This window comes from Chrysemys picta, chromosome 4 (assembly GCF_011386835.1).
Source record: "Chrysemys picta bellii isolate R12L10 chromosome 4, ASM1138683v2, whole genome shotgun sequence".
Classification (NCBI taxonomy): domain Eukaryota; kingdom Metazoa; phylum Chordata; order Testudines; family Emydidae; genus Chrysemys; species Chrysemys picta.
The window spans coordinates 31,719,342-31,743,811 of NC_088794.1; the positions used below are offsets into that span (position 1 = coordinate 31,719,342).

The 24,470-nt window shown below is 51.3% G+C and overlaps 1 protein-coding gene across 2 annotated transcripts in view; it reads left to right on the forward strand.

Moving 5' to 3' along the window:
* LMNTD2 (lamin tail domain containing 2) overlaps positions 1 to 24,470 on the forward strand; it is a 69,445-nt gene that overhangs the window by 41,819 nt on the left and 3,156 nt on the right. For both annotated transcript variants that reach the window (XM_065591961.1, XM_065591962.1), the window contains exons 7-15: positions 4,167 to 4,268; positions 4,707 to 4,822; positions 8,083 to 8,300; positions 9,726 to 9,852; positions 10,862 to 11,057; positions 13,345 to 13,464; positions 20,037 to 20,245; positions 21,301 to 21,449; positions 23,337 to 23,443. In XM_065591961.1, coding sequence (XP_065448033.1) covers positions 4,167 to 4,268; positions 4,707 to 4,822; positions 8,083 to 8,300; positions 9,726 to 9,852; positions 10,862 to 11,057; positions 13,345 to 13,464; positions 20,037 to 20,245; positions 21,301 to 21,449; positions 23,337 to 23,443 — 1,344 coding nt within the window. The remainder of the gene's footprint in view (positions 1 to 4,166; positions 4,269 to 4,706; positions 4,823 to 8,082; positions 8,301 to 9,725; positions 9,853 to 10,861; positions 11,058 to 13,344; positions 13,465 to 20,036; positions 20,246 to 21,300; positions 21,450 to 23,336; positions 23,444 to 24,470) is intronic.

Below are 24,470 nucleotides of genomic sequence, written 5' to 3' on the forward strand. Positions count from 1 at the left end.
GGAGCAGCTGAGGCGTTCCCCCTTTAAGGCAGGTTTCTGCATGGGGCAGGTCAGCTGAGGGTGGCTCTGTCAGCAGTTACGGAGACATGAGGTGAGGAACAGAAGGCAGAGCTGGATTAGCTGGGCCACACAGCCCACAGGCTGCCGGAGTGCCCATGACTTTAGGCAGCAAGGGCACATGGGGAACTGGGCACATTTTGCTGTGACTCCCCCTATATCTGGCAGCGTGGCTTATGCAGAGGGGACTCAGAAGAACTGTGGAAAGAGGAGTTAAAACCCATTAAGAGAGGAGGAGATATGTGCTGAGCAGGAGCGGTGCCAGGGTTTTTGCCACCCGAGGCAGCAGAGCTCCTCTTCTGAGCATTCGGCAGCGGGGGGTCCTTCCGCTCCGCGTCTTCAGGGCACTTTGGCGGCGGGTCCCAGAGCGGAAGGACCCCGCCGCCGAATTTCTGCTGAAGACCCGGAGCAGAAGGACCCCCCGCCACTGAATTTCCGCTGAGGACGGCAAAATGCCACCCCACAAATCCTGCTGATCTAGGCGACCACCTAGGGTTGCCTAGTGGAAGCGTCGGCCCTGGTGCTGAGTCAACAAAACTTCTCTGTAGGCTTAGAGGCAGGTGCTGGGGCCTGCTCTGGTGGCACAAAGTGGCTGGAAAACCCGTGGGTTTGGCCTAAGGACCACCCTGCAAAGGGGACTGCTATGGACCATCCACCCTCTTCACCCCAGAACAGGACTAGAGGATCCTAGGAACTAACAGACTGGGTCGGACCAGCGCTCATCCGGCTAGTCTAGGCTCTGGGTATGGCTACACTGCAGCTGGCAGGGAGCCTCGCAGGCCAGGAAGACAGACTTGGGTGAGTGGTTCTCACGCTAGCATGTGGACGTCGTGGCGCCAGCAGAGGCTCGAGCTAGCCATGTGAGCTCAAGCCCACCCTAACCCTGGGTCCAAACTCAGGTGGCTATCGCAAGCCTCTGCCGCAATATCGATTCAACTATTTTTAGTGCGCTGGTGCCAGCACCATAAACACACGTCTGTCTATGTGCAATAGACAAAAGTGCAGATACCCCTTCTGGGGCCTGTACCCATAGCTTCAAAAGAAGATTCAAGAAGGCCTTCAGTAGGCAGTGATGGGATAACCCACCTCCCAATTTCTTGTTTGTTTAACATCCTTAGTGTTGTAACTCAGGGTGTTCTTGCTAATCATCTAGACCTCTTCTCCCTTTTTTGAGCCCTCAACAGTATGCTGTGACAGTGAGTTCCACAGCTTAACCTTGCAGCGTATGTGTGGAAAAAATATCTCCTCTGAGCAGTTTCAGATTTGCCACCTTTCCATTTCATTGCCTGTACCTTTGCTCCTGTTTATTTGCCCTTTTTTGTAACACTTTCCTGATCTACCTTTTCGGTACTGTTCATTGCTTTGTACAGTGTTCCTTCTGACTCCTCTCCTCTCTAAGGCAAACACACTTTCTGCTTCCTTGGAAGGTTTGCCATGTTTCTCATCGTCTGTCTCTGACTGTAATTAATTTTGTGGTATCCTTTGAGGCTGGATGGCCAGAACTGAACACAGTATTCCAGATCAGGGCACCTCAGCAATTTAGATAATGCCCGTGACAAAAGCCAAAAAAGATAAAATTAGAAAAATAAACCCAGCATTGCTGAGGTGTCAGAATCCCTCACTGGCTGAAAGCAAGTCCATAATCGTCACTGCTAAGGAGGGAGCTGATCCTGCAAAATTGAAGTTAATAAGAATTTGGTCATTGATTTCAATAGGAGCAGAATCAACCCCTAGATTCATTATACCATTTGGCCACTAGGAGGAGATATCCAATAAGGCTTTGCTGCATATGGACTTCACATGTTATTTCTCCCCACATGGCTGAGCTTCTTTCTGTTTTTAAAATCAAGGTTTGTGACTTTAGGCAAAACAAACAGAGTGGTGGAAAGGCAGATGGCCCTGTTTGATTATGGGCATCTTCATGCAGACACACAAGAGAGGAGTGGGGGATCCTTTGGAATTTGAAGTCAAACCGTGACACACCCCAGTGAAATAAGCAGAACCAGAGCTGAACTAATGGGTGGAGATTATATTTCAAACCTTACAATCAGTCACAAATAAGGCAGATGGATCCCCAATATGTAAAGAGTGAAGCAACCCAGGATGACCTGCAGGACCAGTGAGGGGTATGCTCTTCAGCAGCTCTGAGGGGCTGCAAAGTGCATCCCATCCCATTAAGAGAAGGGGATAAACAGGCCTGGACTCTTTAGAATTCACTCCTTGAGATTCAAGAGGAAAACCAAGCCTGGGGCTGGAGGGAGAGGCAGGAGAATGGGGTTAAGCAATGGGAGCCGCAGGAATTTAAAAATAAGATAAATGTGAAAGGGAAGCAGAGACCCAGCGGAATTCAGAACAAACACAACCAAATCAGCAAAGCCCCCTCTGTGAGCTAGTGGCTCTTAGGTGTTGCTTACACTATCATAATTGCACCCATGGGTGCAGCTGAACAGGGTGTGGACCATGACTCAGCTGCGAGTAGAGCCAAGCACAAACCAGTTTCTGAAACTATACTAGAACATGGTGTGTGCTTGGCTACTCTTGTAGTTAGACTGGGACAACTGCACTTATTGCTGACATCCATTGGCAGTAGGGGATAGTTCCTGTACTGTAGACAAGGATTTTCAGGACTGCAAACTTTTAAGCATTGTCACTGACTCATTGCCATCTTCTTCCGTTATCTGATACTGTATTAACTGCTTAGCTGGGGGAAGCGAGCCTGGCAAAAACAACAGGTTTTTTTTTTCTGACACCAGGTAATAATATTTATGACTCCACTAGCAGAGACACTTCATCACCTGTGAGTGAATTGATTCTGAGGCACACTCCCCACTAGGTGGCAGCACAATTGCACCAGTGGGCATGCTACAAAATCATCCTATTACTTGGCACAAATATGGCACCCTTCCTCCAATGATCTCCAAGCTCTTCCAGGACAGTTAGTTTTGTCCCACTCTTGGTAGGCAGGTAAGCTTTACTGTACTTTAAGGAGAGGGAATTGGAGACTTAATGGAGGAAGGTGACTTGCTCTGGGTTCTTCTACATACAGTAGCAGAGTCAAGAAGAAAGTTCTGATTTCCCCATACCTTGCTGTAAGCACTAGCCCATGCACGGATTACAGAGACTGCAAGTCTAAAACAAGACAGCATGGTATTTTTCAGGACAGACCTTTGATTCTCAGAGATGTTATTTTCTTTCTTCACATCTGCTTCGGGTGACAACTTAAGCATGGTTAAAAAAACGGAAAGGAAATATCCAGCTAGTATGGCGACAGAGGACAGAGAGCAGTCTGACTCTGGTACAGTGGGGTTAGAAGTCCTGTTCAGGGTCTTGTCCCAGGCTCTATGCCAAGTGAATAAACACGCCCTCCACCCTACAGATCAGAGTGCAGATCTGATTGGCCCAAATAGCGGCCCTCAGTGATACACTGCACTAAATTCTGGTTTCGCTTTTTATAATCTTCCCCCAGTCCTGCGGATTCTTGATGGTCCCCACTAGACAGATCTACAGCTACAGGGGGAACCAGGAGACAGCACAGAGACTGCTCGGGGGGCGGGGGGGCGGGGGGGGGGAAGCCACTTACAGAAATGTCCCAAAACCACAGAAATAAACATGCCAGCTTTCACAGTCAAGTTAAGGCCATTACCGGAGTTTGGGGGTGGAGTGGGAGGTTATTTAAGGACAGAACTGAATGCTCACCCCTGAGTAAGTGAACATGGATTGTGCTTTAGCGTGTCCACAAAGAGGATGTGACATTGGCTGAGGATCACTGCTTTAGCTTGTTTCATATCAGGCCCCCTCCACCCTGGGACTCTTCCCATATCTAGCCAGGACCCGCCTCTCCTCTACCAGTATAGGAAGGGTGGATGGTCACATGCCACTGGGGTCCCTGTTTTGATCCCCACATTGAGAATCCATGAGCTAGAGGATCAAAGCGCATGCCCTGCAGTGGGGCTGCAGCACCTGAGTCCAACTGATGGAGAGTGACGGGGGATGAGAAAGGAAGACCGAAGTTAGGACTCGGAAAACACTCTCACACAGGACAAATCCGTCAAGATGTCACAAGTGAGGGAGTGGCTCTGTTAACGTGCTGCTTGCATTTCTCCACGTAGCTTTGGTCAGAGAGAGGAAACAACAATGTAGTGGCAGAGCCTAGTAACATGACACTGCGGAGGATCCCCAAGCACATGAGCTTCCTGGATTCATTCTTCAAGGTCAGTCCAGTGCACAACTCCATGGTGGGCGGTAGAATCAGGGTTAAGTGCAAGATCAGGGACTGGAAGCCCCTTCTGCCAAAAGACTCCACTTCACTGCCTGATGTGCCATCAGTGTGCGATTGTATTAAACAGCTGGTGAGGGGCAAGGAGGGGAAGAGAAACGCGACTGGGATTGGCACTGGTAGTGAGGCCCTTGTCCAACCCTTTCAATGAACATGGCAGAGCAAGATCTTTGGGGTGTCCAAAAGCTCGTAGGGAACCCTGCAACCATGGGCTTAGAACAGACACGACAGACATTCTGCCACCATTTTTGGCTGTGGCATTTGTATCTAGAGGGCACCAAAGGGGCTAGCAGTTGGCAGAGATTCGCCTGGCACACAGATTGTAGTCCTGGACAATGATTGGCAGGTTCACCATCTTCTTCCGTTTTTTTAGGATAGAGATCCAGCAACACTTCAGATGGAAAAGGACGACGGAAGAACCCAGATATCAGAAGTAGTTCAAACAGAATTCAACCTCTATGGCACGTCCTCTACAGAGTTAGAGAGCAGGTACGGCAAAGCCAGTGACTGCTCCCTGCCTGCTCTCCATTACCACAGGGCTATTAGCTAATCCCCACAATATTGATGTTTGCAGCACTGCTAGTGGCTTCATAATTAGGGTCAGGGGCACCCCAATGAAGGCTATGGGGCAAATTCACACTTATACCAGTTCTACCCCAGTGTAACTCCATTGACATTGCTGGGGTCATTCCTGATTTACACTGGTGTGCATGAGAGAGAAACAGACCGAATGGATTTACAGCAGGGCTGTGTTTAGTCTGTAACTGTTACTGTGAGCTACATACAGAAGAAACAGGATTGCTACAGGGAGTGCAGGATTCACACCCGCCACCCCCATGGGGGGACCCCGCCCCACTCACTTCCATCTTCTCATGCCCTTATCCGAGTGTGATGCTATGGAGGTCACCCCAGTCTGCCCCTTTCAGCCAGGCATGGTGCCACAGGTGAGCCCTGCCTCACTTCTCTTCACCTAAGTTATAAACAAGGCTAGGCCTTTTTAATCAACGAGCACACCCCCTTGCCAAGGTTTCACGTACTGACTGACATAGGCATAAATAGGCACTTACCCCAATGCACTCAGGGACATTTGTTGTGTCAGGCTTACTCCAACCAGCAATCAAGGACCAGATTTAGGGGCATGCGACCCAGGCAACCACCTGGGGTGCCAGGTTTGGGGGACACCGGGCTTGGGTGCTGTTTTTGTTGTTAGTGACAAAAGGGAAAATAGAATGTTTGAAGTAAAATGTTTCAGGTATTCCATATGTGAGTTCATTTTTCGCTAACCTCCTAGAATATTCTGGACCTTTGTAGAATCTCATGGAACCTTAAAGACTTTCTGAGAACTACATTTTCCTCGAACCGCCTAGAATGTTGTGGGCCATGTCCTGGTGGGTATATAAGGGGTGGGGTGTCGCCAATCAGTCAATGAGATCAAGAACTCAGTGAAGTGAAGTGAGAGCCTAGCTGTGATATTGTGAACTTTGTTTTATTGTGTAATTGTGAAAGTGTATGTGTGGGTGGCACCGAAATGGAGGTGGGGTGCCGCAAACGCTCCTCGACTGGAGCACCATTTGGGCTAGGGCCAGCCCTGCCAGCAATCTCTGGCTCCTTCCTTCAGGAGACTCTGCTTCCCCGCACCTGGGAGCAGTCTGTTTCTGGGACTCTCCCTGGTTCTGTCTCTGGCTTACTCCTTTTCAGCCCTTCCTTAAGCAGGAGTCCCCAGTTCTCCCCTCTGAAGTGGAGTTGTGGATTAGCCAGCTGTAGGGTCTTTGCCAGCTTCCCCCTCAGCTGGCCCCTTTTCCTCAAGGAGCCTTCCAGCTTCTCAGCCAGCCTTACCCTATTGCTATCTCCTGGTGTCTGAGCTGCTACCAGGGAAGAGGCAGCATGTACGCTGCTCCCCTTCTCCTAACTCATCCCCAGTCGGTTGGGAGAGAGGGGAGCTTTGCCCCACCCTCTCTGTAAGGCTCCTGGCCCTTAAAGAAACAGTAATGGCATTTCCTCCCAAAACACTTCTTACTCCTAGAACTACTTCCGCTCTCCCAATTCCTTGTATATATATAGTCAGACATTTCAAACTCTTAAAGGCTTGCCACGTGATGGGGTGGGCAGACCATTAGGCTCCACTACTCTTAAGGAGCATACCACCCCATCACACTAACTACCGCCTTGTGATCAATCCTTTTTAACAAGGGGTCCCGTGTATCTAGGGAAACCCACACTCTGCCCCTGGATTTGCCTCTCTCAGAATGAATAGCCACAATAGCGACTATGGTCTGTTGCTTCATTGTTTTCCATTGTGGATGTATGGGGGGTTCGTCCCTCTCCCTACTGGCAAGTCTCCCCCCAGCATCATCCAACCACCAGGCATTGATCATAAACTCAGTTTCCCTTGAGAAAGCTGGTCAAGACAACAGCACTGGGGCGCATGTGTGTGTGTGTATTTTGTAGTGATTCATACTATGGGGAAACTAAACTAGAGATGAGGAAAAATGGCCTTATATGAGTAACCCAGCAAGCAGTGGAGCAAGCCAGTGGGTTTTCCTGTCAGCTGACACAGCCGCAATAGACCTGCCTTTTTCTATAGTTGTCTGGTTATTAGCTATCTAATGTGCTAAAAAGTGCTTTTGCAATCCATTTGATTAGGTACCAGTGTTTGACTCATTATTTAAAGGGTTGCTACAAACAATATTTTTGTAAGCCCAGATACATCAGTGTTATGTACTGTCTATGAGGCACTGAACACAAAATGGGCTTAAAACTAGCTGTTTTTCAAGTTCTTCTGTGTAAGACTACCGCCCTCCTGCCCCAGCATGCACTGCGCTAGTGCTATCTTGTAAAGCACAGAACTCCACTGGAGATGACAGCCGCTGCAATGCAGGTCTATCTACATTATATTATTCGGCCACTAGATGTCTGTTTGCTGGATAGAGTTCTAGACACAATGTGGTCCTTGGTAAACAATGAAAAGGAAGCTGGAACTCAAGCTGTGTGAAAACTAGTTTGGTGTTCCGGAACGCCTTGCATAAGTCGAATTTTGCGGAAGTCAGGAACATATCTCTGACAATTATGAAAAAAAAAAAAAAGCTTACTGAAGTTACAGAATTTTTTCCGTAAGTCCGGATTTCTGTAAGTCGGGTTTGAGTAACCAGGGGAGCATCTGTATATTGTATTTTGCCATTTTTCTAAGAAAAACCCTTATTTTACAAAACAACAATAAGATGTAAGGGGTGGGCATGATGTTACCAACACACTGCATTATGAGGCAGGAAGTGGACTTTGTAGAAAGGTTTCAGAGTAGCAGCCGTGTTAGTCTGTATCCGCAAAAAGAAGAACAGGAGGACTTGTGGCACCTTAGAGACATGCTCTAATAAATTTGTTAGTCTCTAAGGTGCCACAAGTCCTCCTGTTCTTCTTTTTGTAGAAAGGCACATTTAAAGTTTATTCTGTATTGAATGCCTCGCATTGCTGAGCTATCTGAAGCATCCAGTAAAACATTCTGAAGTTGTTTGCTTTTAGTTTGCAATTCAACTCACCTTTAAATACAATACTGATAGAGCATATGCTATCCCCAGGGTCTGGTCAGAACATACACAAGATATTTTTCCTACTTATCAAACTTAGTAAGGATTACTTTCCCCATCCCTCATAGTTCATTAGTTAATTCATTCTATTTCTGGGGTAGAGATTGCCAAACTTTATAAACAACAGTACATCAATCCAGACCTTAAATGTTTTATCTTTTCTTACAGATGGAAAATAAATGATCTTAGAAACTTTAGTTCAAGTCAAGAGCTGGGTAGTTTTCCTGCGAGAATTGAGAGGAAACTACAATCAGAAAGTTCTTGGTGGGAGGCGATCTCTTCTCCAAAATCAGATCCTGTTTCTGCACCAAGCAGGTCTGAAGTTGCGGTATTGTTCCCCAGTCTCCCACTGTCCTGGGAGGACATCCAGCCCAAACACACTGGTTGTAAGTTTAAATTCTGCCACTTTATACAATCTGGCATTAGGGGAGTCAAAGAATCAAGCATGGGCAACACTTGCAGACGTGGCCTGGGCTCAAGTAATCTAGATTAATCCCGCCAAGAGGGTGAGAATTAGTTACAGTTGATGCTAAACATCTCCCTTACAATGTGATAACTACTGTCCTGGGGGATCCAGTTACAATACTGTGGTCCCCTGACAGTTAAAAAATGTTCTCTGTACAGTCACTCTGGCATAACTGAAGTCAGGGTCCAGCTGGCAAACTACAGGAACCAAGTATATTTTAACCACACTGGGAAGTTTATTGAATTATTATGCTAGTGTCTGGATGCCCTATCCAAGATCAAGGCCCCATTATGTTAGGTGCTGAGCATGTATATAGTAAGAGACAGCCCCTATTCCAAAGAGTTTATAGACTAAATAGACAAAGGGAGCTTTATTATGCCCATTATATAGAGAGATTAAGTGACTGCCCCAAGACCACACAGGAAGCCTGTGGCAGAGTTGAGAATTAATGATGTCTCAAGTCCCAATCCAGTGCTTTAACCACAAGATCTTTTCTTGCATGATATAAATAGTTCCTGCGGCCACCTCCTGGGATCTACAGCAGCTGTAACTTGATGATAGCTTTAACTAACCTCCCAACTAAGCTTAGTTCAAAAAACCCCCACCCGGTTGCATTGTACTATCACGGGAGAGAACCGACCATCCCAGGCACCTATTACACTCCATTTTCTGCAGCCTGGCTGGGGCTGGGAACAAGATGCACGTTTAACAGAGAAGGGGATTAGCCATTGGGACACCTGACCAGGAGACATGGTTGATTTGCCATCACTTGGAGTCTTCAGATCAGGATTGAACATCTTTCTGAAGATGCACGCTAGTTCCACCACAAGTTACCATGAGAATCACGGAGTAGAGTCCTGTGGCCTGTGTTATGCAATGGATCAAACTAACGGATCGTAATGGTCCCTTCTAGCCTTACAATCTGTGAACCCAAAATAAAAAGCAAAAGTACGTAGTAAATTGGATGTTATTTGAAACCAATTCTAACTCTGAGGAGATCTGGGTAGACTGACCTCCACCACAGTCAGGGCCGGCTCCAGGGTTTTTGCCGCCCCAAGCAGCCCCCCCCCCCCCCCCCCCCAAAAGACCACGATCATGATCTGCGGCGGCAATTCGGTGGGAGGTCCTTCACTCCGAGCGGGAGTGAGGGACCCTCCGCCGAATTGCCGCCGAATAGCCGGACATGCCGCCCCCTCTGGAGTGGCCGCCCCAAGCACCTGCTTGCTAAGCTGGTGCCTGGAGCCGGCCCTGACCACGGTTTCCTCTTTCAGAGGGTTACATTAGCACATGTTAATATTCAGTAGCCATGTCCCCATTTTGAGTTTGTGTCTCTTTCTTTTAAAAGCTCTGGATCTGAAGACGGACCAGTCCCAGGATCTGTGCCGTCCCACTCATGCCGGTCTTGGTGGGATAGGAGTTTGCAAGACATCTGTGATGCCCTCAGATCTGAGCAAAGGTGAAGAACATGAAAGGTGAGTGCCATGACCAGGCACCCCTGAGAACGTCAGACACAGATACAGGCAGCTGCTGTCATGTAGCTGGGACTCAGGAAGAATTACAGAGGTGTAAGACTGGAAGAGACTTTGAGAGTTCATCTAATCCAGTCCCCTGCACTCAAGGCAGGACTACATAATAACTAGACCATTCCTGACAGGTGTTTGTCTAATCTGCTCTTAAAAAGCTCCAATGATGGAGATTCCACAATCTCCCTAAGCAATTTATTCCAGTGTTTAACCACCCTGACAGTTAGGAAGTTTTTCCTAATGTCCAACCTAAGCCTCCCTTGCTGCAATTTAAGCCCATTGCTTCTTGTCCTATGCTTAGAGGTTAACGAGAACCATTTTTCTCCCTCCTCCTTGCAACAACCTTTATGTACTTGAAAACTGTTATGTCCCCTCTCAGTCTTCTCTTCTCCAGACTAAACAAGCTCAGTTTTTTTCAATCTGCCCCCATAGGTCATGTTTTCTAGACATTTAATAATTTTTGTTGCTCTCCTCTGGACTTTCTCCAATTTGTCCATATCTTTTCTGAAATGTGGCACCCAGAAACGGACAAAGTACTCCAGTTGAGGCCTTATCAGCATGGAGTGGAGCAGAAGAATTACTTCTCATGTCTTGCTTACAACACTCCTGCTAATACATCCCAGAATGATGTTTGGGCTTGTTTTTTGCAACAGCATTACCCTGTTGACTCCTATTTAGCTTGTGATCCACTATAACCCCCAGGTCCTTTTCTGCAGTACTCCTTCCTAGGCAGTCGTTTCCCATTTTGTAGGTGTTCAATTGATTGTTCCTTGCTAAGTGGAGTACTTTGCATTTATCCTTATTGAATTTCATCCCATTTACTTCAGAAGAAGTTTAAGCTGAGATAGTGATAGGTCTCTCGCTCTCTCCTTGCCTGCTAGCAGTAAGGGAGGAAGAAGCTTCTATCCTCTTCCTTCCTTTGGTGCATTCTTCCTTCCATTTGTCTCCCCACCCCCAGGGTTCCTGGGGACACAGGATTCCTAAAGATCACCACCGTGAATTGTAAGGGCAAATTCGTTCGAATCCTCAACACCTCATTGGACCAAGACGTGGACCTGAGTGGCTTCATCATCCAGCAGTGGATTGGAGGGTACCCGGTGTCCATCTACCGCTTCCCCCCAGACACCATGCTGCCCGCACTGCATCACGTCACGGTAAGCAGCAGGCCCATTTGTGGCATGATGCACTGTCTGCTCAGTGGCTGGAAAGGCGAGAACTGCGTGACTAAGACTAAGAAAACCAAGGATTCTGGGCCCCATTCTCCATTACACTACGGCCCCAGCAGACACCTCTGATGGAATAAAGCGCCCTTAAAGGGGTGATAAATAGCCCCTAAGGGTACCTCCTATGCAGGGCTGGCGTAGAGGTGGCACAATGGCTTGTAACAGGGTACTCACCACTGGAGCGATTCCTCTGCCCCGTCAGACACTCCCTTCCTTCGCTCACTCATGCTCTCTCTTGTTTGCTAGGAGTCACAGTGCTTCTGCTTGGTGGCTTGGCCTCCAGCCAGCTCCTATACAGTTTTCCCCTGCCAGCGTAACAAAGTCTCACCAGACCAGCAGCCTGGGCACCTTTCTAGGCAGTGTCACTGTCCCAGTGGCTGGTAGGGAAACGCAGCCCCACCCACTACTCCGCTTTCCAGTCCAGGGGCCTACAACCAGCAGCCCAGGTCTGCACCATCTCAACCCTTGCTGCCATTTCCCTGGGTCTCTTCCAACTCCATCCTCCACAGGCTTCCTCCACCACCCCTGTGGGTAAACCCTTTCCCCCAAGATCAGGATCCCAGAGCCCCAGCCCTGGGTTTCCTCCTCCTCCTCCTCTCTTCACTAGGCCCAGAGAGAGACTACAGCCCCTTCTGCTCTCACTTCCTGGCTTTATACAAGCCCCACCTACTCCTGACCAAATGGGCTTCATCTTCACTTCCGGCTTGTCAGTCAAGCCTGTCTTCCCCCAGGTGCAGCCCACCAGGTTAATTAGCTCCTTCTGAGCCACCTTAACCCCTTCAGGGGTTTGTGGGGCGAACACCCCATCACATGGCTCTAGACCAGCCCTGCTCCCAGCCCCCAGCATAAGGGGCGTGTCAGGGCGCGTCAGGGTTGTTGAAAGAGGGGACCGTGGTGGGGAGGGGATGTGTCTAGAGTGTATTGAGCTATGGCTATTCTTGCATCCCATGGGGGGGCATGAAAAGCAGAGTGTAAATTAGAGCAGCCCTGAAGCTGCTCTAACTTATACCAGGGGCACAGGGGTACTCCCCAGAGTATGAGAAAAGCAAAGTGAGCTTAAAGCTACCTTAACCCTTCCCCCTCCCCACCCCACCCACCTCCCTTCCTGTCCCAGGCAAAGGGGGGAGGGAGGGAAAGGCGCCCTGCATGCTGCTGCAGGACAGACAAGAGGGTGAGGGCAGGACAAAAGCTGCCTCACTCATTAGGGTTCAGCAAAGGACAGAAGGAACCTCCTCCAGCTGAGTTCTTCAGATCACAATGTCCCTGGTGCAGTCTCAGTGGTGCCTGACTCAGTGGGAAGGGGAAGCTGGTGAGGGAAGAGCCACAAACAACACACAGAGTTTTATACAAGAGTCAGTTGCCAGGCTATGCAGCATCTCCCTCCAGGGGTTCCCCCAGCACTCCTGAGGTGGGTGGGGGAGGTGGCAGAGCCTGAGCTGTGGGGGCCCCAGGGTGGTGAAGCTCACTCCCAGCCCAGTCCTCCCCACGTTTAAAACAACACTTGACACTGTGTGTCTTGCAGAGGCCTTTTCCGGTTTAACACTCTTGGCCCCAGTGCAGCAGACCCTGGCCCCTCATCAGTGATGGCACAGCAGCCTGGGAAGCCTCCTGGCCAAATTATGAGGTGGATGGAAAGATATCACCAGCCTGAGCTACAGAGCATAGGCATGGGTTACCAGAACAAGGAGTAAAGCAGGCAGCCTACTGGCTAGAGCAGGGGCCTTGGACTCCATTCCCAGCTCCACCCCCTGCACGCTGTGTGACCTTGGACGAGTAATTTCTTGGGGTCTCTCTTTCCCCATCTGTGAAATGGAAACAACTGAAACTACCACACAGGGGTGTTGTGCACCTGGGGGCCCACTCCTGCCCCTGAGCTTATGCTGTGGAGAACCTTGCTCTGCAAGCTGCCCTCCTGGCTAAGGTCAGGAAAGTACTTGAAAGCCCTCCGATGATAGGGGATATAGAAATGCCAGGTGCTACTTTAATGGAGAGGGATGTGCTGGCATAAGCGATATGGAGTGAGCTCTGGGAGCTGCACAGACACGATTCCCTTTCCCGGGGGCAGGACACGTTCATCAGATTGTAAGCTCTTTGGGGCAGGCTTTTTGTTCCGTGTTTGTACAGCACTGTGTACAATGGGGCCCTGGTCCACGACTAGAGCTCCTAGGCGCTCCACCAAAACAAATAATCAGCAGTAATAATCTGCCCTGGTTTTTAGGTCTGGGCTGCAGGAGCTGATTGCACCCATAAAAAACCCGCAGACGTGACACTGAGGACCCAGCAGTATTTCAGAACGGGCCCAGAATGCACCACAGTCCTCAGCAATGCAAAGGGCCAGGTGAGTTGCACTTGGGGGGATGCCAGGGTGGGAGGGGTGCTGTATTAGTCTGTACACCTCTCTGGGTCAGGCTCAGCAGTAGTGTGTGACTGATGGCCCCAAGGTGGGCTCACATCATGGGAACCTTACCAGACAGTGTGGGGCTACTAGAGGGCATGCCTGCAGGACGGTCTCCCCACACACACATATCTGTGACCCTGTTAATGACCTGCTTGATATGTCAGGGCTGGGTTAATATGTAACGAGTGATTCTTCACAGGCAGCCTGGGCCGTAGGTTAAAACCCAGGCTCCTGACTCTGCTTTCAGGACCTGTGTTCCCCCAAGGCCAGCCCGGGCGGGCAGGATCTCCCCTCTTCTTCCCCCAGTGAGGGGCGAAACGAGCTCAGGGCTTGCTGGGAAGTGTAGTCCCCACAGCAGCCAGGGTCATAGTCTGGGGTCTTGACAAAGCCTGCTGGGAAATGGGACTGGGATGTTAACGGGCTCCTTTCAGAGCTGGTGCTAGGCATAAGCAGACTAAGCAATTGCCTAGGGCCCCAAGCAGCTCAAGGGGGCCCCCTTTTCACTTGTTTAGTATGTGTTCTTTGTGGGGGCTGCCGCCCCCCCCATTATTCCTGCTTAGTGCCCCCAATGGGCTAGCACCACCTCTGGCTCCTTTTGCTCCAGAACAAGGACAGACTTGGAGGAAGCTTCTGGGACTTCTCCTAGAAGAAGGGGGAAAGTCCCCCTTTTGGGGGAGCTGCTCTTTACTTTGGTGTAACTGGGGCGGCCCTTTCCGTTGGCTAGCCCTGCCACAGTGACCCTTGCCGCCGCCAGTGCAGAAGGCAGGTCCTCACTGGAGGCACAGATGGATCACTCTCATCCCACAGTGGTGGTTCCTGTCCCGCGGGGCTGGCTCACACTCCGGGCATTGTGACCTGGTGTGTGGGGTCCAGAGGGGTGGCCCGGCCGAGCTCAACTGTCATTCTGTGACCCCGTGCACCAGCTCCTAATGCCCAGAGCGGGGAGCCTCTGCCTCTGCAGGGTGGGCTCACTCTCTGCTCCCACCCAGGGCCTGCCCTCCGCGCTGGGCTGGGCTTAGGGGTGGGTCCCAGGGGGGAGGGTGCTGCTGGGATATTGGAGCCCGCTCAGCAGCTTAATATAGTGCACCCAGTGAATCAGGAGGCCCCCTGCACAGTCCTGACTGGTGGCACATTTCAGTCCAAGGTGTCTGTACAACTGGGACATACAGCAAAACAGAGATTGTAAAAGGCAGATGCTGGGACCAGCTGGTGACTGGTGGAGCTCTCGGGGCTGGAGCACAGCGTGTCGGTTTCAGCCAGAGCTTTGTCTGCCTGCCATGGAGCTGACTCTGTGCCTAGAGTGACCAGATCACCACACTAAAACATCGGGATACATTGGGGTGCCATCAGCCCCACCCACAGTCCACGCCCGCTCCTCCCAGGCTCCGCCCCCACTCTGCCCCAGCTCCCGCCCCTCCCCGCTCGGTCCCCCCCACCACGCCCTTCCTCATCCCCTGGCTGCTGCTGGCCTGCTGCGTCCCTCCTTAGTCCCCCACCCACCGCTCCCCTCCCCGCCTGCTCACTTGCCCACCCGACACTCACATCTTCACCCCTCCGCCCGCCACTCACCTCTACGGTGCCGACTTCCCCTCTGCCGGGTGGGTGCTCGCCCACCCTCTGCCTTTTCCCACCCCTGCACTGCCCTTGCCTTGCCCCCAGTCCACCCCCTTCCCCCATGCCCCCCCCCCACGCCCTGCCTCTTCTCCACCTCCTCCCTGAGCGTGCTGCGTCCCCGCTCCTCCCCTCTCCCTCCTGGAAAGCGCTAAGCACCGCCAAACAGCTGTTAGGCAGCGGGAAGCGCTGGGGGGGGGGAGAAGCAGGGACGCAGCGCACTGGGGCGAGGGGGGAGAGAAGGAGGCAAGGAGGGGGGAGCTTGGCTGCAATTTTTCCCCATGGGTGCTCCAGCCCCGGAGCACCCACGGGGTCAGCGCCTCCCTCCCGCTCGCCTCCTTACCTGAATATCGTGACAAATGGTGTGCCGATCGTACATTGATCGGGACGCGGGACAAAGGGTTAAATATCGGGACAGTCTGGTCACCTTATCTGTGCCCTACAAGCCCCATCACTTCTCCACACAGGAGCAATTGCTTGGTGCTTTTGCGTAAGTGAGGGGAATAAGTGCTCCATAGGGCTGCCTCGGTGACTCTCCCTCATCTGTTGGGCTCACTCGCCGTCCGATGGAATCAGTAATTACAGACAAAGGCCTCTGCAGTCTCGTACAGCAGCTTATTAGCCACTTCCCCTTGTATCCAATTAGTCACGTAGGGCATTTTGCGTGCGGTAATGCTACACATTAAAATTCCCAAGCACATGTGTAACTTACATTTAAAAAGGACAGTGATTTTTCTGTATGTTAAACAAATACCAATTATTCCAAACAGGCTGACTGAGCGTTCACATTAGTGTCAGAGATTATAGCCACTGCTATTGTTGAGGTTGAGACTCGTTTACTGGTTAACCGCCCATTTTTCTAAGAACTCTATAATCCACAGGCTGTCTTAGATTGTCTCTAAAATTGCTGGGCAGCGTGGGGAATCTGGAGTAGAGCTGGTCAGAAAAATGCCAGTGGAATCATTTACTGTGGGAGAATACTGTTCTGTCAAAGTCAAAACACGTTGGTTCAGAGAAAAAAAAGGACAAAAGCTCCGACAATGTTGAAATGTCCCATTCTGACATTTTCAGATCACAACATTCTGATTTTTCGTTTTGAAATGACTTTTCATTTCAAATAGTTTTGGTTTTGTATTATGTTGTAATATAAAATTTAAAAAGTCAGTTGAAACATCTCAAAGCCTTTTGCTAAATGGAATTTCTGTCTTCTGAACAGTTCTAGTTTGACTAGGTCCAAATTTGAGAGAGTTTGAGTTAACGGTTCCTGAGATACAGCCTCTCCTCCTCCCCCCAAAAATCACCTGACAGCAACATTTTACGGTCTTATAACGCTTCGTGCACACCTGGGGCTCAAACTATAAGTCTAATCCTCCCCAAACTGAAGTCACCTGCTCAGAAATGATCTCAGCTAATGTCCAGCACCCTTTGCCCCTTCAGGGAAGCGATATTTAAAAGTTAGTCAGTGTAAAAGTTGGATCTACAATGTGGTTTGCGCCGAGTTGACAAATCAGTGAAAGTCACTTGTGTACGTGCAGCAAGTCTGGGGGTCTGTTGCAAGCCAGAGTGCTTGCAGGCAGACTGATATATAAGGGCAGGTCTTCACTACGGGGGGGGGGGGGGTCGATTTAAGATACGCAAATTCAACTACACGAATAGCCTAGCTGAATTCGACGTATCGCAGCCGACTTACCCCGCTGTAGGGACGGCGGCAAAATGGACCTCTGCGGCTTCCCGTCGACGGCGCTTACTCCCACCTTCGCTGGTGGAGTAAGAGCGTCGATTCGGGGATCGTTGGGACGTGATAAATCCGATTCAGGCGGATAGTGTAGACCTAGCCTGAGAGTAAGTGGATGGCTGAGGGTGTTATGTGGTGATCCTTGATCTGCCGCAGCAGTACCTGTGCACTGTGAGATCAAGCCCTGCCCTTGGTGGCGCTCTGAGAACGTGTGCTGTGCACATTGGTTGCATTCGGCAGATATGCCTTTTGATAATTTTGCTTCTGCTCTAAAATCCACACGCACACTCAGATTGGTTTGGAAATTGCTATGCCATGTCAGGGCCAGGGATAGAGTTAGTGATCTAAGTGTGGGATCATTGTCCTCGAGTTCCTCAGATAATCCCCCCTCCCCCAGGAGCTGCTTTTAATAGACACCTTACTCTAAAACTCACATGCGTAGGGCGATGGTTTTGAAAATCGGTATGCTGCAAAATGGTGTGGGGTAAAGTGAATGGTGAACATTTGAGATCATTTGGTCCAGGGGTTGCTGAGATACAGCCCCTGCCCCCCTAAAATGAGCTACTTATAACATTTTCAGATTCTTACAGCTTTTTTGGTGCAGAGCTAAGGAAAAATCTAAGACTCTGCCCCTCATTAAATGCATAGCATGGACTGCCCTTGAGCTCACCTATTGAACAAATATTTGTACTTCCTGGTTTTCAGAGGTTTAAAGGTAGGTGAACACTGCATTCTGGAAGGGGATTAGGCAGCACTGGGCAACCTTAATTATGCATTAACAAAGTTTTTGAGCAGTTAATAAAGATCACAACCTCAGAGAAGGCATGTTTTACAGCGAGCACCGAGCCAGGCGGTCACTGTCCTTAGACTGCTTCCTCATTCCCAACATGGCAGATATGTCAGGCAAAGCATGCCTGCAGTTCTGCCCCACGGCCATCACCGCAGTCCATTTGGAATTCCACAGACAGCAGCGGCTCCAGGCACCAGAGCGCCAAGCCTGTGCCTGGGGCGGCAAGCCATGGGGGGCGCCCTGCTGGTCCCTGCGAGGGCGGCAGTCAGGCAGCCTTTGGCAGCATGCCTGCGGGAGGTCCGCCGGTCCCGCAGATTTGGCAGCAATTCGGCGGTGGGTATGCTGAAGCCGCGGGACCGGTGGACCTCCCGCAGGCAGGCCGCCGAAGGCAGCCTGCCTGCCGTGCTTGGGGCGGCAAAAAAGCTAGAGCCGCCCCTGTCCACAGAGCATCAAAGGAGCCCACCAAGGCGCACCACTGCAGCTGGGCTGGGGGACCTGCGATGAAGCAAGTAGTTCTGTGTAAGGTGCAGTAGGTGGAGACGTTATCCTCCCACGTAGTGAGGGGGGACGGAATGGGAGCACAAAGGATGGCTCCTGCTCAGGGAAGCTCAGCAGCACACAGCAGTTCCCCATTTCCTCCCGCAGATGGCTTCCCCCACACACTCTCACTGGCTCTCTTGTAGTACGGGAGAGTGAAAGCCAAAAAAACTAGGTTCTATTCCCCCCTCTTCCACCACCCTGTGCCTCAGTCTCCCATTGGTACAGTGGGGTCAGGAGAGCTGACTCACACCTTTGGAGATCCTTAGCTGAAAGGTGCTGTGTCAGCATTGCATTGGCTTCTGGGGAGCTTCCAGGCAGAGTTCAAGGTGCTGGCTTTAATCTGTAATGACTGAAATGGTTTGGGTCTTGGTGAGCTGAGAATCCATCTCTCACCACCTATGCTGCAGCAGCAGCCAACAGAAGCCTTGGAGCTGCAGCTCCTGGAATTAAATTAGAGGGAGCCGTTAACAGAGTGTCCCCTTGGAGGCTCCTCTAAAATTGACCCCCCGCTTTGGTATGCCACAGATGAGTTTGTGAAGCTTGTGGGGAAGGAGCGGGCTTACAAGAGGTTAGACAGGGTGCCTGTTTTGGTATATTTCTGTAGGGGAGCTTGTTAATTAGAGGACTGGTGCAAGTGGACATGGTTGTGTGGTTGAGATGCCTGGAGCCATGGCCACGTGTCCAGTAAATGGAGCTAGATACTGGCACTCTAGAATAGCAAAGCATTACGGAGGAGGAGGATGAAGATTGTGAGTACAGGGAGCAGCCTCCTCAGTGGGATTCTCTGGCCTGTTACACTGAGTTTTCAGGAGACATGCACTCAGCTCTGTCTGTCACAGCTGCCACTGGGGGCGATGGACACAGGCCCCTGCTGCATGACAGCGGCCAGGAAGTAAAGCTGTCTCTCTCCAGCATGCTGGCGTGTCTCCGCTTTGCTTCCCCTTGGCTGCAGGGGGGAAGCACCAGGGTGTGTAGCACACAAGCAGGTATCCTTCCTACTAGCAAAAGGTTTTGATTTTCAACGTCTCAGCTTTCATCTCTCTGGTGAAGGCTTTCCTGCTACACCTGTGCTGCTCCAGGTACACTGCCCAGCAGCTGCCAGTGCAATCATCTTCCCAACAAAGCTGCCCCCTTGTGTCCGAGTACAGGAAGCTCAGGGATCTGAGCTGAGATGGATGCTGGAAGCAGCGCTAATTGCAGCCCTGAGTTTGGCAACAGCCTTTTTGCACTGATGTCACCTTGTGGCCTTGTTACTGTCCCCTGGCACTGAGCCTCTCCTGGGAGCTATGTCTGGGTTATATAGGGTGACCAGATGTCCCGATTTTATAGGGACAGTCCTGATTTTTGGGTCTTTTTCTTATATAGGCTCCTATTACCCCCCCCCCCCCCACCCCCGTCCCGATTTTTTACACTTGCTGTCTGGTCACCCTAGGGTTATACAGCATCCCTCTGATTCCAGGAGGGGGAAAGACAGACACTGAAATCTGCAGGTGTTCTCAGTGTTCTAAGGCTTCACAGCAAAACGGCAGCCACTTCCCTGTCGGTCACCACACCGCCCCAAGACCACAGCTGCTGCACTGGTCATTCCACTGTCAGCAGTTGTCTTTTGCCTCCCTACAGAGCCAAGCCCAAACTCAGAAGCAGAGTTTTCTTCCATCCCCAGAGTCTGCCGGGTGGTGGTCGGTTTATTGCTTCCACCCGGGTCAGAGTTTCAGTAACAGGCTGTGGGAGGGGCCATGACAAGCACCGAGCAGGAATAAATCCAGCTGGTAGAGGGGCCTGGAGAATAATCCTCTCTCTTTTCTTTCCTCCCCTCACTCCCTTGCCCTGTCCAAGACTCTGTCCAGGTACACAGCCCCTCACAGACTCACAGCGGCCGCAGACGCCTACACGGATAACATGGACCTTTCGGTGGACAAGTTCCCACTCGCTGGAGAAGGGGAGGAAGCAGAAGAACCTCAGCCCCAGAAGGATCAGCACTGGGTCCCTGCAGTGCCACACAGAGGGAGCACAAGCAGGCCACCGGCTGTCCTGCACAAGGCAAGGTAAAAACCCTGGCTGGAGCGAAATGCTCAGCAAAGCTCCTCTCCCTGGCCTGGCACAAGGGATCCGATGCCCAGTCACACGAAGGCTCCTTTACCCCATCCCTGCAGGGGGCCTCACTGGTGGTGTGGAGGCCCCAGTGGAGAGGGCAGGTTGGAGGTAGGCCGGGCTGGGGAATGGAAGGCTGGGAGTGGAGACAGGCTGGCTGGAATGCGCTGTGCTCGGGCTAGTCTCTTCTTCCCAACACCCACTCAAGGCCATGGGAGGCAGAGCATATGCTGGAGCTGCTCTAACTTACTCCCGGGGGTGGGGAGGCCACCACCTGGCCCCAGAACATGGAAAGACCAAAAGGTGCCTTAAAGCTGCCTTTGCCAAGCTCTCCCCTTCCTGTCGCAAGTGGAGGGGCGGAAGAGCTGAAAATCAGGGCCAAGGGGTGCAACGTCTGATCCTTTAGAGGTTTTTCTGGCTCAACTAGGCCTTTAGTCGCTGCATTAGGAGTCGGGGGCAGGGAGAATCATGCAGCAGCAGCCGGCAGCGTAAAGGAAGTTGAAGTTGGGAAATCAGAAGAGTCAGAGGCTAAGCCAAGGTTGGCCAACAGGCAGCAGGGAGTTTATTGAGGCAAGAGTGGGAGGCACCCCCAAATGGCCAGGATATAAGAGCTGAGCTGTCACAGTGATAATATCTGTGCTGAGCGTGGGTGTAACGGAAATTCATGCTTCAGAGCTCAGCTGGGTGCTGCTGCTGGGGTCAGGCAGGAATGGTCTCTCCCAGCGACAGCATTGCATAACTGGCCAGGTGCATTATGGGCTTTCCACGGGCGAGATGCAGGCAGCAAAGCAGACAGAATATTGATCTGAGCTGATATTGCACATTGCAGAAAGGCTGGTGGTTCCCTGCAAATGAGTTTCCACACCAGTAGCTGATGGTCTGAAACATTCCCAGCAGTAAGACGAAGCCCCTGAATTGACTGAGACTGATGAAAAGTGTTAGTAACAGATTACTGATACCCAGCCAGCTTACGTGGTGCATCGTGAATGGGTCCTGTTTCTCCTCACAGGGACAGGAAGCATTTTCCTGTTAGCTCTTCAAACAGCAACAGTCGGGGAGATCCTTCAAAGGGCGGCAAGAGGAAAATCCAGCCTGCACCCAGAGAGACAGTTCACAAGACTGTCTCCTTCTCAGCCCAGAATTTACCTGCCATATCAGGTGTGTTGGTGCAGAGCAGCACAGTGCTATCTACCCTACAAAATAGTTTGGTACTAAACCAGCTCAGCCAATCCAGCACTGACCCTGGGTGTCAGGCGACCCGCATCCAGATGAGTTTGAATAAAACAATTTCATGTCGGTGGATACACGCAGTGAATCAGGTAGCCATGAAAAGGCTCCCCAACCCCCAGGGCTGACTGCAAAGTGCTTGTTCCCTGCTTTCAGCCTGTGTTTCCTCTGCCTCTGCCAGGCCCTCGCCCAGGTCTGGAATGTATAATCACCCCGTACCCACAACCCCACTGCAGGTTCCAGAAAGAAGGCACATCTCAGACTGGCAATTGTTACATTCTCTTTACCATCAACAGCAAGAAGATCCTCCCGTGGCGTGTAGCGCTGCTGACTTCCCCGAACTCCGCCAGCTTTCAGCAGCTATGGGGGCTGGCTCACATTGGCAAAGTGAATGTACTCTTCCTTAGAGCGCTGAGCATGTTCCACCGACGACCCAGCATAACCCTCCTGTGCCCTCCCACAGATCTCCAGCCCTCCGCCCTGCTGCACCTCCCCTGCCAGCTTTGGGACTCTCCCACAGTCCCCCTGTGATGGCATGGAGGTCACTCCTGTGCATCCCTGGTTGGCTGAGCATGGCCCAGCTGGTGAGCCCCGCCTCACTTCCCTTCGCCTGGGATATAAATGAGTCCAGACAGACCTATTACATCGAAGTGCACCCCCCTTTCCAAGGATCTCAGTTATTAACAAGAGCCAAAAGCACAAGCAGGAGCTTACTCAGATACACCCGGGGACATTCGTGGTCTCGGGCTGAGTCCAGCCAGCAATCTCTGGCTCCTTCCTTCAGGAGACTCTGCGTCCCCACACCCAGGAGCGGTCTGTTTCTGGAACCCTTCCGGGTGTCTTCTCTGGGTGGCTCCTTTTCAGGACGTCCTTAGGCAGGAGTCTCCCCAGCTCTCCTCTTGGGAGCTAAGTGAGTTCTGGATTAGCATTGCCCTGCCCTGCCCTTTCGGCAAGGCCCTGATCTCTTAAAGCTACAGTGATGGGATTTCCTCCCAGACACCCCTCAGTCCCAGCACTGCTTCCTCTCCATCCGTATCCCCCATCAGAAGCTTCTATAGATCTACTGGACTTCTCAGATCCTTAAGGGCTATGCCACCTGGTGGGGTGGGCTGACCACGAGGCATTATTGCCCTTAAGGGGAAGCAGGGCCGGCTCCAGGGTTTTTGCCACCCCAAGCGGCGCAAAAAAACCCCAAAAAACCCGCGATCGCAATTGCGATCTGCGGCGGCAATTTGGCAGGAGGTCCTTTGCTCTGAGTGGGAGTGAGGGACCATCTGCCGAATTGCTGCCGAATAGCTGGACGTGCTGCCCCTCTCCGGAGTGGCCGCCCCAAGCACCTGCTTGGCAAACTGGTGCCTGGAGCCGGCCCTGAGGGGAAAACTACCCTGTCACACCCCCCCAAACAAACTCTTCAACCCAGCTCCCCATTCTGGTACACAGCAAGAATGTCAGGGTTTTATTCACCCAGCAGTGAGATGCAGCCACCTCTGGGGCAACGTAGGGCACTCATTTGGGACTCATTTTGGATACGCTTCCAAACCTATGTCTAGCCTTGGGGGAATAATGGGTGGAATTGTGAGGGGCCCCTGGCTCTTCCCACCTAGGACAGGCTGAAATGCTTGGCTGACATTTACTGCTTCTGCTTCCTGGGTGTGCACTCAGTGCGTAGCATACTGCGGCCCTGGCTTTGGTGGAGGCTTTTGGCATTACCTAATCTAAACAGCAAGTTAGGAAACTTCCCCAAGTCTCCTCACGATTCAAATGTGTTTTCATGAGAGCGCGCCTCTCCCACTGAAGTCTCTGGGGTTCTCTCTTCAGTGGCAGTCAAGGAGAAACGCTCTTCATCCAGCGAGGAGAAGGAGGAGGAAGAGGAGGATTTTGCTCCTCATGGAAGGCAGCCCCCAACTGCAGAGCCAAAACCCAGAGTAAGTAACTCTCTGGCAGTGCTGGACACAGAGGGAGGGGAGCTGTGTGGGAGGAGATGGGTTGTTTAAGGCGTATATTACGTCAGACAGAGCTGGAAATGGGAGGCAGGGCCTGGCTAGCCATTTGAAATCGGCACCCTCAGCTGGCTAGTCTATTGTTCTCCCTTAACCAGTGCATCCATCAGTCCCTGTGGCAGGGTCAGGGACTGTAGAGGGGGCAAAAGTCCCAGGATATTCATTGCTCCCCGGTGGCAAGCGTTGCCTGGGCCTGCTCATGCCCGTGAGGGGCACGAAGAAAGATACAGCGACTGTTAATACATTGCAGCAAGGTGCAATACGTCTATTATCTGTGACAGCGCCAGAGCATGACCTAGCCCCGGAATATGCAGACTTTGCCAGCAGCAGATAAGCAGCCAGGACAGAGCAGCCTGTAATGAAGGCGTCACAGCGAGGCAAGAGGAAAGAGGTGGCAGGAGGGAAGGGGTTGCTGTTGCTGCGCTCAGGAGGAAGCGCTGTAGGGAAACGAACAGACTCACAATGAGCAGCTTGTGTCCTGAGGAGCCTCAGCCGTCTGGCAGAAAATTCCTTCCCTTGGTGCTGATTTATTAACGGCTGGAGGGGGGGGGCGGTTCTTTCCCCCGTCTCCTGCTTAGACTGTAAATATCAATTTGGCAGCAAAGAGCAAATCCCATTAATTCTGAAAGATTCTTAAAGGCATCAGCAGTTCCTGTCCCGTTACAAGACTGAAGGGACCTGTCTGTGATTACTGGCATCCTAAACTGGGACTCTGCTGAGATTCATATGAAAAGTATGGGATAGGCCCCTTAGATCCGTCCATTGCACTGGGGGCCAGTGCACGATTCTAATCAGGGAACTAATACACAGAGAAATCCACAGCTAATCTCATTTCCCATTAGATCCAAATGAACCCCCCTCACATGCATCCCATCCCACTTGACATTTCTTAGTAGATTGATAAGACAAGGCCCTGGATTTTTTTTTTTTTGGCAGTTATAAAGCTGGAGGG